This window comes from Bos mutus, chromosome 1 (assembly GCF_027580195.1).
Source record: "Bos mutus isolate GX-2022 chromosome 1, NWIPB_WYAK_1.1, whole genome shotgun sequence".
In the NCBI taxonomy this organism is placed as follows: Eukaryota; Metazoa; Chordata; class Mammalia; order Artiodactyla; family Bovidae; genus Bos; species Bos mutus.
The window spans coordinates 124,315,414-124,329,965 of NC_091617.1; the positions used below are offsets into that span (position 1 = coordinate 124,315,414).

The 14,552-nt window shown below is 38.8% G+C and overlaps 1 protein-coding gene across 1 annotated transcript in view; it reads left to right on the forward strand.

The window, feature by feature from the left end:
• SLC9A9 (solute carrier family 9 member A9) overlaps positions 1–14,552 on the forward strand; it is a 657,846-nt gene that overhangs the window by 437,566 nt on the left and 205,728 nt on the right. Inside the window, exon 12 of the mRNA XM_005888754.2 lies at positions 1,065–1,218. Within this exon, the coding sequence (XP_005888816.2) occupies positions 1,065–1,218 (154 nt within the window). The remainder of the gene's footprint in view (positions 1–1,064; positions 1,219–14,552) is intronic.

Sequence of the window (14,552 nt, forward strand, 5' to 3'; positions counted from 1 at the left end):
ATTTCACCTGAGCAGGTATACAGATAACAAATGAGCACATTAAAAAATATTCAATACCCAAGATGGGGTGGGGAACATGTATATACCTACAGCTGATTCATGTTGATGTATGGCAGAAACCAACTCAATGATGTAAAGCAATCATCCTCCAATTAAAAATAAATTAAAAACAAGAATAAAATATTAAATTCCATTAGGCAAATGGAAATTACAATCCCTATAAGCTATCAGAATGACTAAAATTTAAAACAGAGACAACACTAAAGGCTGATGAGGATGCAGAGAAACTGGATGACTTATATATTGCTGATGAGAATGTAAAATGGTAGTGTCCTTCTGGAAAAGTTTGGCAATTTCTTTTAAAACCATGCAAATACCATATAACTCAGTGATTGTTCCTGGGAATTCATCTCAGAGAGTTGAAAACTTATGTTCACATACACAGCAGCCTTTTTTGTAACAGCCAAGACGAGGAACTACCCAGACGGTCTTTAACAGTTAAACAAACTGTGGAACATGTATACCATGGAAATACTTACCACTCAACAGTGAAAAGAAACGAACTATTGATACATTTGACCACCTGGATGAGTATCCAGGGAGTTATGCTGGGTGAAAAAAAAGGCCAATTCCAAAAGGCTACCTACTTTACAATTCCATTTATATAAAATTCTCGAAATGGCAAAATTCTAGAAAAGGAGAATGGATTAATGGTTGCCAGATGTTAAGGAGAAAGTTTGTGGGAGAAAAGCGGGTAACATGAGGGATCTTTACAGTGATGGGAATGTACTGAATCTTGCCTGTATCAGTGTCAAAATCCTGGTTGTGATGTTGTTACTTGAGTTTTGCAAGACGTTGTCTTTGGGGAGGAAATGGGGAACAGGCACGCAGTAAGTCCCTATTATTTCTTACAACTACAGGTGAGTCTACAGTTATCTCAAAATTAAAAGTTTAATTTTAAAAAGAAGTTGTGTTTGTCAGTAAATGGTAAATATAAATTCAATGAAATGAGAATGACACTTGTATAGATGTTTACTCTCCTTCCTTTGGTGTTTCTCTGTAAGGTTTGCGAGGAGCGATAGCCTTTGCCTTAGCTATTCGGAACACAGAATCTCAGCCGAAGCAAATGATGTTTACCACCACGCTGCTCCTCGTGTTCTTCACAGTCTGGATATTCGGAGGAGGAACAACTCCCATGCTGACTTGGCTTCAGATCAGGTGGGTGACGCTGCTTAACAAAGGAAATGACTATGAGGTATGATTGTGCTGTTCCGTTTCAGATGTTGCTGACTGGCCAAGAGTACAGTGGCCTGTGTGTGCATTTACTTTCCCTGGGGTCAAGTCAACCTTCAATGACAAGGTGAAACAATATGACTGATCACCAACAGAACTGACTTTACCAAGAGTTCTAGAAATCTCAGGATGATGTCTGTTCACAGTCTACCGTCCCTAGAAGTGACTGTCTTTATCTATGAGTTCTTCCATTCAACCAGATTTATTGAATACGATGTGATATGCTGTGGAGTTGACAAAAATGAGTAAGACACCAGTCTTGTCTTCAAGATACTTATGATAAAATGCAATTTATACAGAAAAGGCTGTGATACGAAGGAAAAAATGTTTTGTTTTTAATTCCTATAGCACTTAGGATAGAATTGAGGACACAGGAAATGCTCAAGTGTGTTTGATTATTCAGCCATATGTTTAGCCAGAGGGATGCTATAAACACAGATTAGACAACTTCTCAAAGGAAAATGGGGTCAAGGCTTCAGTCAGGGGCCGTTCAATAAGCAGTGCTTGGAAGATGATTGCTATGAACCCGAAAGATGCAGGTAGTAGACGATATGATGAAAAATGAATAGCTTGTGGCAACTGCGTAAAGGGACAAATCTGTTGTAAAATGCTCTTGTCTTTATTTAAGTGTTTCTTTGACCTGGATCCTCATTTTCACATGCCAGAATGTAACAGTGCTTTACGTAAATCACATTTTATTTCCCAAAGTCATACACCTTGATGATCCTGCAGCCCCTCCCTGGTCCCCCCTATTCTCTGTGAGGCAAATCCATACCCATCACATCCGACAGGATAAGATTCGTCTGACTGGGAAGGGGCTTCCAAGAAGATTATTTTCAGACCAAGGACTCTGTTATTCCAGCACCAGTGTAGTGCCTGGCACATAGAAGAATTGAATAAATAATTGGTACATGAAAAATTAGCTGGATATAATAAACACACATATATTTCTTTTGTTAAGCCTTTACTAACAGATTTCTACCCACTTGACAAATAGATGCAAGAGCAGGACTAACGAGTTTAGGATAAAAAGCTTATCTTTAAATTGGACCAAGTGGCTATGTGTAAGCCAAATTCAAGGGGAAAAGGGCCTTTTAAAGTATTGTGAATATTGCTAAACACTTAAAAGCGCTTTGACCAAAGGTCGAAATGGAGAGTGTTTTGAAATGCTTGTTGAACTATTTTCTAACCATGTAAATGTGACCTGCAATTTCTTTCACAGTGGTAGCTACTTGTAGGCTCCTCTGGATGAGCACAAATATTGCATTAAACACTATAGTGTCGGCTCCTCTGTAAACTGATAGTAAGATAATAGTGTGTTCAGGTTTCTGGAAAATAAATTCAGTAGGTGGATCCATGCATGGAAAAATTAGGACTTGGAAAGCAGAAGTTAGAGGATACCAATCCCCACAAGAGAAATATATTGAATGCTCTATCAGGTAAATTAGAATATTCAGAACATAAAGTGGTGCTGGCAACATTTTCTTTAAAGTAATTCAAATATAACTTACTTTCTATTATTGTGTTTCTTTACCCTGAAGGATTTGTCCCCAAAGCAATAACGTGTTTTACCCTAAAATATTTACCGAATTCTCCTATGCACGCGTGCATGCTGAGTTCCTTCCGTTGTGTTCCACTCTTTGCAATGCTGTGGACTGTAGCCCACCAGGCTCCTCTGTCTGTGGGATTATCAGGCAAGAATACTGGGGTGGGTTGCCATGCCCTCCTCCAGGGGATCTTCTAGAACCCACATCTCTTACATCTCCGGCATTGACAGGCAGGTTCTTTACCACTTTTTTGAAAGGCATCCATTGGCTTCAGATAGATGTCATAGCTTATGCAGTCTCTTAACAACTGGACCAGCAGGGAGAAGGTAATATTAAATGGGGCCTTAGCCGAGTTAGAAGGTTTATCAAGTTATAGTACAGTGCCTAATAGAGAAAGATAGTAACATTAACTGTAGCATCCACAGTAGGAGTCCTGGAGGTCATCTTAGCCCAGTGTGTTATGGCCTGCTGAGAGGCACAGTATGGAGTTGCCAGGTCATGGAAATGCCCCAGTGAGAACTAGCTCCAAATGGCCCACAAATTCAATGCCAGACCTATCCACCAGCCAGAAGGGAAGAAGAGTAAAAGTTAAAACCATAAGCTTTCAAACTCAAATGAACATCAGAACCACCTCGAGGGCTCATTAAACTCCAGATTGCTGGCCCCAGCCTCAGAGTTTCTGATCCAGTAGGTCTGGTTCAGGGCCTAAGAATTTGTATTTTAACCACACTCCAGGCAATGCTGATATGGCTGGTTCTGAGACTACATTTTGAGAACCACTGGTTTAGACTTATAACCCCACGTGGAAATGGGGCTACCTTGAGGAGAGAAATTCATTGTGCATTGATCAAGAAGGAAATAGAACATACTAGAATAAACATAAAATAATAAGACCATAAGTTAGTGTGTGTTCAGGCACAAGCACAACACACATTTGGTTTGACCGTGTAATAGCGGTACTATCGTATGCTCTACTTCCATCATGGTTTATAATGCTATCAAAGAAATCCTCAATTTCATTATAGCTTTTAAATGTAGTTGTCCATCATTTACACTGTATGTAGGGAGACTTTGCTTGTTTACAGAGAAACATCTCATTAACCATCTTTGATGTCAGATGCTTTCCATGAAATGCCAGAATGTTAGCAAACTGGGGCTTCAATCAAATGACACATAAAGGGGAACCCAAAGGGCAGGTATGCAAACATGACATAGAACGAACTCAAACGTCCTCACTTGGCTATGATTTATTTATACACTTTGCCTTCCCTCTCATATATATTTTACATTCAACTTTTTTTCTTTTTAATTATTAGGTATGTACTTGAGGATTTTTTTTGTCCCTATAAATCTGTCATTCAGCTGCAAACTATCACAGTAAGATGCAGTTTTATGTAAGGTAAAAATTGGTAACATTAATATGAATTGCACTTTGATAGAAATAACTTGAAATGGCAATGACTTAAGCTTAGAGAAACTCTATGTAAAGAATGATCTTTACATATGAAACAAATTCTCCATTGGCTAAGTCTTATCATGGGACTTCCCCGGTAGCTCAGATGGTAAAGAATCTGCCTGCAATACAGGAGACCAGGGTTTGATTTCTGGGACAGGAAGATCCCCTGCAGAAGGATATGGCTACCCACTCCAGTATTCTTGCCTGGAGAGTTACACGGACAGAGTTTTATTAATAATAACAAAATACTTTTAATGCAGCATTTTAATGCATTTAACACAGAGACCTTTGCTTCTTAAAATTCTAGAGAAAAAGATTCCTCCAGTATTATTTTGGAGGTTTTCGTGTAAAAGCAAGCAGAATGGTCTCTTGATTAGAATCCAGGTCTCCTCCCTTCTGTTAAATACATTAATCCTGGTGCTTAGGAAAACTCAGCTCTCAGTAGCCAAGGACTAGCTCTGCTGTTAGCCAGGAAATAAGAGATCAAAGGTGTCAGGTTTTGCCCTACAAGGCCAGTAAACAGTATTATCCACCAAAGAATCACACATGTTTACAAAGAAAGTTCAGAGATCAACAGAGTAAAACTTTCTGGCAGTGAAACTCCAGTACTTTGGCCACCTCATGCGAAGAGTTGACTCATTGGAAAAGAGTCTGATGCTGGGAGGGATTGGGAGCAGGAGGAGAAGGGGACGACAGAGGATGAGATGGCTGGATGGCATCACTGACTCGATGGACATGAGTTTGAGTGAACTCCGGGAGTTGGTGATGGACAGCGAGGCCTGACGTGCTGCAATTCATGTGGTCACAAACAGTCGGACACAACTGAGCAACTGAACTGAACTGAACTGAACCCTACTTAGTTAAGAGTAGGGTGTCACATGGAGTTAATGGAATGAGAGCCCATTTGTTGTTCAGTCGCTCAATCATGAATGACACCATGGACTGCAGCATGCCAGGCTTCCCTGTCCTTTACCATCTCCTGGAGCTTGCTCAATCTCACGTCCATTGAGTTCATGATGTAAGCAAACAATCTCATCCTCAGTCATCCCCTTCTCCTCTTGCCCTCGGTCCTTCTTAGCATCAGGATCTTTTCCAGTCAGTTGGCTCTTAGCATCAGGTGGCCAAAGTATTGGAGCTTCAGCTTCAGCATCAGTCCTTCTAGTGAATATTCAGGGTTGATTTCCTTTAGGACGGACTGGTTGGACCTCCTTGTAGTCCAAGGGACTCTCAAGAGTCTTCTCCAACACCACAGTTCAAAAGCATCAGTTCTTTGGTGCTCATCCTTCTTCATGGTCCAACTCTCATATCCATACATGACTACTGGAAAAACCATAGCTTTGACTATACAGACTTTGCTGGCAAAGTAATGTCTCCTTTTTAATATATTGTCTAGATTTGTCATAGCTTTTCTTCCAAAGAGGAAGCATCTTTTAATTTCATAGCCACAATCACCATCTGCAGTGATTTTGGAGCCCAAGAAAATAAAGTCTGTCACTGTTTCCATTGTTTCCCCATCTATTTGCCATGAGATGATGGGACCATACCACAGTGAAAACATTTCCTAGCTTCTCCCAGATAGGAATGCCAGATTCATCTCTTCAACACATCTCAGCCACAGTGCAGACAGCCTAGTTTACCAGAGCAATTCAGAACTTGTATTCCAGACTGTATGAGAAAGTGCCCCCAGCAAGATGACTTATACAACTTCCAGATTTTAGCTTCCAATATCACAAAGAATAATAGTTGACTTTTATTGACAATTTATTCTGTGCCAGATATTAGAAAATAAAGTGCAAGATAAAGTACAAAACCTCCCTGCAACTCTGCCTCTAATCTGTGAAATGGAGATGATGGTAGTAGCTTCCTCCTAGAGTGGGTGAGGCCTGACGAAGTGGCACAGTCGCATTGTCCGGCTGCAGAGTCAGACTCCAAGGCCAGGCAGCCCGAGCCCAGGGCCTGCACTCCCAACTAGTTCCTTCTTCTGCCACTGAAAATGCTATGCTATGCTAAGTCACTTCAGTTGTGTCCAACTCTGTGTGACCCCAGAGATGGCAGCACACCAGGCTCCCCCATCCCTGGGATTCTCCAGTCAAGAACACTGGAGTGGGTTGCTATTTCCTTCTCCAATGCATGAAAGTGAAAAGAGAAAGTGAAGTCACTCAGTCGTGTCCAACTCCTAGCGACCTCATAGACTGCAGCCTACCGGGCTCCTCCATCCATGGGATTTTCCAGGCAAGTGTACTGGAGTGGGGTGCCATTGCCTTCTCCGGCCACTGCAAATAAATGAGCTTATTCCTGATTCCAGCAATCTACCTTGATTAACAAATCCTCTGGGGAAAAAGAGATGTACTTTTATAACCAAGACAGGCCAGTTAAAAACAAATACAGGGAATCTTCATCCATCATGAGTGATTGGGTTGACTTGCTCACTCAGCACAGAAATTCTTAGATACAAATTTTCTCCTTGACCTAGAAAAGTTAAAGGTAAATAAGGCCAGCCCTGGTCTCAGGTAGCCAAGGAGGGAAGTTTGTCTACCTCAGTTGTAGAAATTTGAAATTAGAGGCATTTGTTACCCTCAGGCTCATTTCCCAACCCCATTTGGGATTCCATCAGCCCTCCATCAGCCTCTTTCACAGATCAGACAAAAAAATGCACATCCTGCTCTGTGTCCATTGCAGAATGAAAAACTTTTAGGTAATACAGTGTCTCCGCTAGCATTATTTTAGTTAAGTCTTTAAATTTTATTTGGGGTTTATGTCCTCTTCTATTTTATATCATCCTAGAATGATTTTTTCATCAAATGTCCCCACTGACTACAAAGTTTTTAATATCAGTCACCATAGGAATGCATACAGAGGTAAAGAGAGAACTGTCTTTAGTAATATTTTTTAATCTTAAACAATAATGAAGTTAAATATACCTGCTTACATACTGATTTCCCTTATTGCTGAGGTGAGGAAATGACAATCTAATGTAATAGAAGATCAGATCAGATCAGATCAGTCGCTCAGTTGTGTCCGACTCTTTGTGACCCCATGAATTGCAGCACGTCAGGCCTCCCTGTCCATCACCAACTCCCGGAGTTCACTCAGACTCACGTCCATCGAGTCAGTGATGCCATCCAGCCATCTCATCCTCTGTCATCCCCTTCTCCTCTTGCCCCCAATCCCTCCCAGCATCAGAGTCTTTTCCAGTGAGTCAACTCTTCGCATGAGGTGGCCAAAGTACTGGAGTTTCAGCTTTAGCATCATTCCTTCCAAAGAAATCCCAGGGCTGATCTCCTTCAGAATCGACTGGTTGGATCTCCTTGCAGTCCAAGGGACTCTCAAGGATCTTCTCCAACACCATAGTTCAAAAGTATTAATTCTTCGGTGCTCAGCCTTCTTCACAGTCCAACTCTCACATCCATACATATAATCAAATTCCCTTCATATCCAGCTGGGTTCTGCTTGGTTTTCTTTTTGGCATCCAGAGTCTTATGCATGTTTAACAATTTATTTCACTGGTGAGTTAACATAGTAATTAAGCTCACACACTGTGAGGCAGACAATGTGGGTTCTAATCTTACCTCCCTCTCCTACTAGCTGTGGGACCTTGAGCAATAATTTAACCTCTTTATGCTTCAGTTTTCTTATTTGTAAGCTTGAAACAATAATAACTTCCTACCTCTTTAGATTTTTATATGGATTAAGTATTGCATGTATAAATTTAAGGCACACAGTAAGTGCTCAATAAATGTTGTGCTGTAGTTATTTAGTCGCTAGGTCGTGTCTAACTCTCTTGCGACACCATGGACGATAGCCCAGCAGGCTTCTCTGTCCATGGGATTTTCCAGGCAAGAATATTGGAGTGGGTTGCCATTTCTTTCTCCAGGGTTTCTTCCCAGTCCAGGGATCGAACTCGAGTCTCCTGCATTGGCAGGTGGATTCTTCACCACTGAGCCACCAGGGAAGACCAAATGTTGCTGCAACACTACCCAAATCACCACCTATGAGCCTTGCTTATCTAAACATCCTTTTTCTGCCTATGGCATGTGTGTATATATATATATGTATATACACACACACACACACACACACACACATACACATATACACACGTATATATACACATATATGTGTATATATATGTGTATACGTATACACATATATATATACACATATACACACACACATGCATACATACACATAAAGAGTTATTAATTAATTGTATTTATGAAAGCATGGCTTACATGGGAAATAGAAATAGTCTCTAGGGAGTTTATTTCATTTTATGTAGTGACTAGATTCATCAATTTTACAGGCAGCTCCTATTTCTGCATTCAAAATAATGAACCTCTTAAAGAAAAATGCTCACAAAAAGCGTAATATTTATCCAGCAACTCAGAAAGATTCTTTCTGGAACATGCTTCTGTTTGCTTCTAAGTAAAATAATCTTTGTCTCAGATCTCTTCAGAGATTTAATTTGCACCATTTCATTGATATATATTAATTTATTATTTTGCATTGATTTTGTACCAATTTGTACATTTTGTATCAGTTTGTATTAATTGACAAGTCTGAGAAATACCCTCTGTCTTGTAACATGGAAAATGAGTTTACTCCTATGAATGTAAACTTATACTCAATATTCCCCACCTCTAACTCCCATTTAAAATTATGTTCTATTTTCTGTAGGCTTTTCTAAATATTGTTTCAGAACTCCAAATATTTATTGCTTAAATTAATTTAGTTTGATATATTTTATTAAAATTATTGGATGACTCTAGTAACCTGCTGTTAACCTAAATATATCCTGGGTTTTTAACAAGTGTGGAGAGCAGCTACTAGATTTACCTTCAGTGCCATCTGGGTTTTTTAATATGTTTCTTTCTGCATACTGAATCTTCCCAGTTCCAGAGATAATAGACTTTATCCTCACATCTGCCAGCTATCCTCCACTAGGCATGAGCTTATCTTCTTCAACATGCTCTTGAGAACATCAGTATCAATAAGCTTCACCCATTTGTGAGGTTTACCAAACAATGAACATTCTGCTCTATTGAAGGGTATTTATTAGCCTGCTATCATAAAATGTGATCAAATATAGGTGCCTTACTTTAAGTAATAAATGTGTCGTTGTTACTGTTGTTCAGTGGCTGAGTTGTGTCCATCTCTTTGCAACCCCGTGGACTGCAACATGCTAGGCTTCCCTGTCCTTCACCATCTCCCAGATCTTGCTTAAACTCATGTCTATTGAGTGATGCCATCCAAATACCTCATCCTCTGTCATCCCCTTCCCCTCCTGCCTTCAATCTTTCCTGGCATCAGGATCTTTTCCAATGAGTCAGCTCTTTGCATCAGGTGGCAAAGTATTGACACTTCAGCTTCAGCACCAGCCCTTCTAATGAATATTCACGATTGATTTCCTTTAGGATTGACTGGTTTGAACTCTTTGCAGTCAAAGGGACTCTCAAGAGTCTTCTCCAGCACCACAGTCTGAAAGTATCAATTCTTCAGTGCTCAACCTTCTTTATGGTCCAACTCTCACATCCATACATGACTACCAGAAAAACTATAGCTTTGACTATATAGATCATTATTGGCAAAGTGATGTATCTTTACTTTAGATAATACATGAAGTCTGAAAAGAATATTTTAAATACAATAGATGGAACTTGTGACCCAAAAGGCTATAGAGGGGATTCCAGTTTGGGTCAAGACGGAGTAACCATGCTTAATCCCTTCTGTATCTTTCTCTGAATGCAATTAAAATCTCTAGACAGAATGCCTGTAGCTGCTATTTAAGGACTTTTAAGAGTAAATGATGGATTGGGGAAGGAAACAAATTCAGAGTACTATTAAACCAGTGGTGAATTTCCCTTTTATTTTTTTTCCCCCTCTATGGCTTCTCAACCTGAACTCAAAGCAGTTTAAAGGTCAGAATTGCACAATAAGGAAGAGAGTAAGAACCGCAACAGAAGTGATCTGTTTGGGCATAAGGAACAGGACAGAGGACTGTCATGGGTTAGAGGAGTGGGGAATTCCCTGGGTTTGTTGTTATTGCTTACTTCATTGTCATTTCAATACCAGGCAGAGCTGAGGCAGCAGCGGTAATGATGGCAGCAGCGCCGGTTGGATGGACCCCAAATTCCCAGTCAGGGGAACTAAGATCCTGAGGCCTCACCTGAGGCCGCAGGAAGAATTCCCATGGCATTATTTTCTCTCTTAATCTTATCACTGTTTGACCTTGAAAACAGGCCCAATATTGCAGAAAAGTCATGGGAAAACACGTAGAAGCACAGGGAAACAAAAACCCTGGGCTTTAGGAAGCCAGAAAATGTGGGGGAAATTGTGGTGTGGAGGGAGCACAGGAAAGTTAAAACTGTGTATAAACTTTTGGGCTCACCTCCAAGCTGCATAAGCATATATCTGACCCTAAACATCACACCAAAGCGTTTGAGAAATGAACTGCAAGAGAGAGCATCACTCAGGTCCCATATATACACTGCACAGCTCACATGAAGGGCATGTATGGATCTTAGATCAAAATGTAAACTATAAAACTTCTAGAAGAAAACATAAGAGACAAATCTTCATGGCCTTAAATTAGGCAAAGGAGTCTTAAATGTTATACCAAAAGCATCACATACAAAATAAAAAAAGTGATAAATAGGACTTCATCAAAATGAATCTCTTTTGCTTTGCAAAAGACGCTGTTAAGAGCATAAAAATGCAAACTACACACTCAGACTCTGAGAGAATGCATTGCTGATGGGAATACAAAAGAGTGTGGCCAATCTGTAGATCACTTTAGCAGTTTCTTATAAAGTTAAACATACAGTGATTATAGGAGTCAGCATTCCCTCTTCTAGACATTTAGCCTAGAGAGTAAAGTGGGGATAACAGAATCTGTCTCTGAAGATTAAACATGTGAACATTAAGTAAAAAATACATGTTAAAATCCTTTGAGCAGAACTGAGGACTCATTAGTAACTATTTTATTCACAGCTTTTATTAGAAATGTCAGATAAAGTTTAATAGTGTTTTCAGCATATATTCAGATAATCACATCATTTTTTTTCATCTGGTTTATTGATGTATGAGGTATATTGATTGCTATCTTGATATTGAATTATATTTACAATATCAGGATAGTTATTTTTTTCCCCACAGTTCTGCTATCTATAATAATAGCCGAGGTTAGTCTATAATTTTCTTTTTTTTTTTTTTTTGGAAGGAGAGGGGGCTCTCTTTATTTAAAGTTTAAATAGTGTTAAGGATGTGCTATATTCATAGCATGAGCTAAAGACTTCTATTTTTTCATGGTATTAAATGAAAGCATAGAGTAGAAATGATCAGGTTTTTAAAGAGAAGTTAGGAGTCAGCTGTAAAACCATCTGGCTCCTGGAGTCCTTTTAATAGTAGGTCTTTAATCACCTTTCTGGATGTGAGAGTTGGACTGTGAAGAAAGCTGAGCACCGAAGGATTGATGCTTTTGAACTGTGGTGTTGGAGAAGACTCTTGAGAGTCCCTTGGACTACAAGGAGATCCAACCAGTCCATACTAAAGGAGATCAGTCCTGGGTGTTCATTGGAAGGACTGATGCTGAAGCTGAAACTCCAATACTTTGGCCACCTCATGTGAAGAGTTGACTCATTGGAAAAGACCCTGATGCTGGGAGGTATTGGGGGCAGGAGGAGAAGGGGACGATAGAGGATGAGATGGCTGGATGGCATCACCGACTTGATGGACATGAGTTTGAGTGAACTCCAGGAGTTGGTGATGGACAGGGAGGCCTGGCGTGCTGTGATTCATGGGGTCGCAAAGAATCCGACACGACTGAGCAACTGAACTGAACTGAATCACCTTTCCAGTGTCTCCTATGGTAATTGCTGTATTCAGATGTAAGATTGTGATTTTTTTTTTTTAGCTCAAAAGTGGTCAAGGATTGGCAATTTCATATGGTTAAATGTAGTAGTAAAATGGATATCCATATGACCTTTACCTAGTGTTATCCACTGTTAATAATATGCCCATTTTGCTTTCTTGCTTTTATAAATACATATATCACATATATTAAATGTGTTTTTATTTGCTTTTTTTTATTTTTCACTGAATCATTTAAATGTAAAAACAGACATCATACACTTCTAATCTAAGTACAGGAGAATGAGTCTTTGAAAAACAAGGACATTCTATTAGATTACTAAAATACCATCACTGTATCTAAAAATATTAAAAACAATAATGTTATCAGTATACACTCAAATTTTCCCAGTTATTGCAAAAAAAATATCATGTGTAGATGTTTTTTAATTACATGATCTGATAGAGGTTATATATTGTATTTGGTCAGTTTTCTTTTAGTCTCTTTAAATCAGTTTCTCTGCTTGTTTTTTCCCCCATGGCATTGATTTTTAGGGAAAAAAAAAAGGTCAGTTGTTTCACACACTATTTCACATTCTGGACTTGTTTGTTTCCTTCTAGATCAATTAATATGTTCTTTTCTCTGCTATATTTCCTGTAAACTAGAAATTAGGTCAAGGCTTGAAATTCAGGTTGAACCTTTTTGGCGAGAATTTCCACTGGCAAATGAACAAGTCTTTCACTCATTAGGGGTATGTTTCAGGTACACCTGTTGGTCTGTATTATTTGACATGGTATCTGGTAACCCCTTGTGGACGTGGTTAGTCCCAAACTGAGATATACTATCCTGGGTAGTAAACTGTGTCCTCTCAAAATTCATATATTGAAGCTCTAACACCCAGTATTACTGTAGTTGGAGACAGGGTTTTTAGAAGGTAATGAAGGTTAAGTGGGATCATGAGAGTAGGGTTCTAGCTGATAGGAGTGGTGAACTTATAAAAAGAGAGATGGATTGCTGTCTCTCTGCACATGTGCTCCAAGGAACACAGTGAGGACATAGGGAGAAGGTGCTGTCTGCAAACCAAGACGTAAGCCCTCACCAGAGCCTAACCATTCTGGCAACCTGATCATAGACTGCCAAAACTGTGAGAAAATAAATGTCTGTTGTTTAAGCCAAAAAGAATATTCATTGGTAATGCTATATACTTAATAATGTGTATTTCCCCCCAAATTAATAATGTACATTTCATATCAATAGGCACATAAAGTCAACTTGTCCCACTACTGGTGATGCTGAGTTTGTTCATATGGTTATAGCAGTAACTTCCATTGTAAAAGTATAGTTTTAACTCTGTAATTAGTTTTTAACCTATGGGGCAACACTTGAGAACTGTGTGAATCTCCTGTTTCCAACATTCTTTTGGCCATTGTTTTTGCATCCATCAATGATCTCTGATTCAGTGATTCATTTGAGATGACTGTTTTGATTTCCTTTGCAAGGTGATTTTTTGTGAGTTTCTTAGTTTACCAAATGATCACAATTTTGATTACCTTTTTTATTAGTAATATTTATTTCTAATACATTGAATTATAAGAATGTTTTACCAGTAACAAGTCTACTTTTAAAATATAAGATTTTTTATAATCAAATATGTGACTTATTTGGGTGTATATTCCATGGACACACACCAAAAAAAGTATTTTTGCTCTTTTTAGGGAAAAAGTTTTGTACATATGTATTGAAATTCTTGATGATGTTACTCAAATTCCCTACATCCTTATCTATATTTTCACTAGATACAGGATTCTGAAAGAGATACATTAAATTCCCCAGTAGAATTTTTTGTAATCAAAGTCTTACATTCTAATTTTATATAGTCTTTCATGAATCAGTATTTTTTATGTGTTGTGTGTAGTATACCACTTTATGATAGGGACTCTTCAAATTGTCTGGTATGTCTTTCTCATCCCAGAAGTGAAGCTTAAATTGGTTGTATCCTTCTTATACGTTCATTCCCCTCTTCTATTCTCTAGTTATCATAATGTGACATCCTAAAATAAAGAGTGAAAGCAACACAGAAAACTCATTTTCGTTAGTACTAGACAGGGGGAACGCCTTCCTTCCTCCATTTCATTTTGGTTATAAACAAGCAGTGAGCTAGTAGATTTCAGTGTTTTGATCAACATCATTTCATTCCCTGAAGTCCTTAACTTCTCTTTAGAAAATAAAGTCTAATTTTTAATCTATTATCATCTTTTACCTGTTAGTATGCATTTTAAACCTTAATGAAATGGTTTAAGAAAAATTACTGCATAAAATCCGAAGAGTTGCAATAGAACTCCCATTTTGCATTTACCCTAAAGATCAATTGCAGAGCCCAAATATGGGATTTTAACTGGAGTTTTTA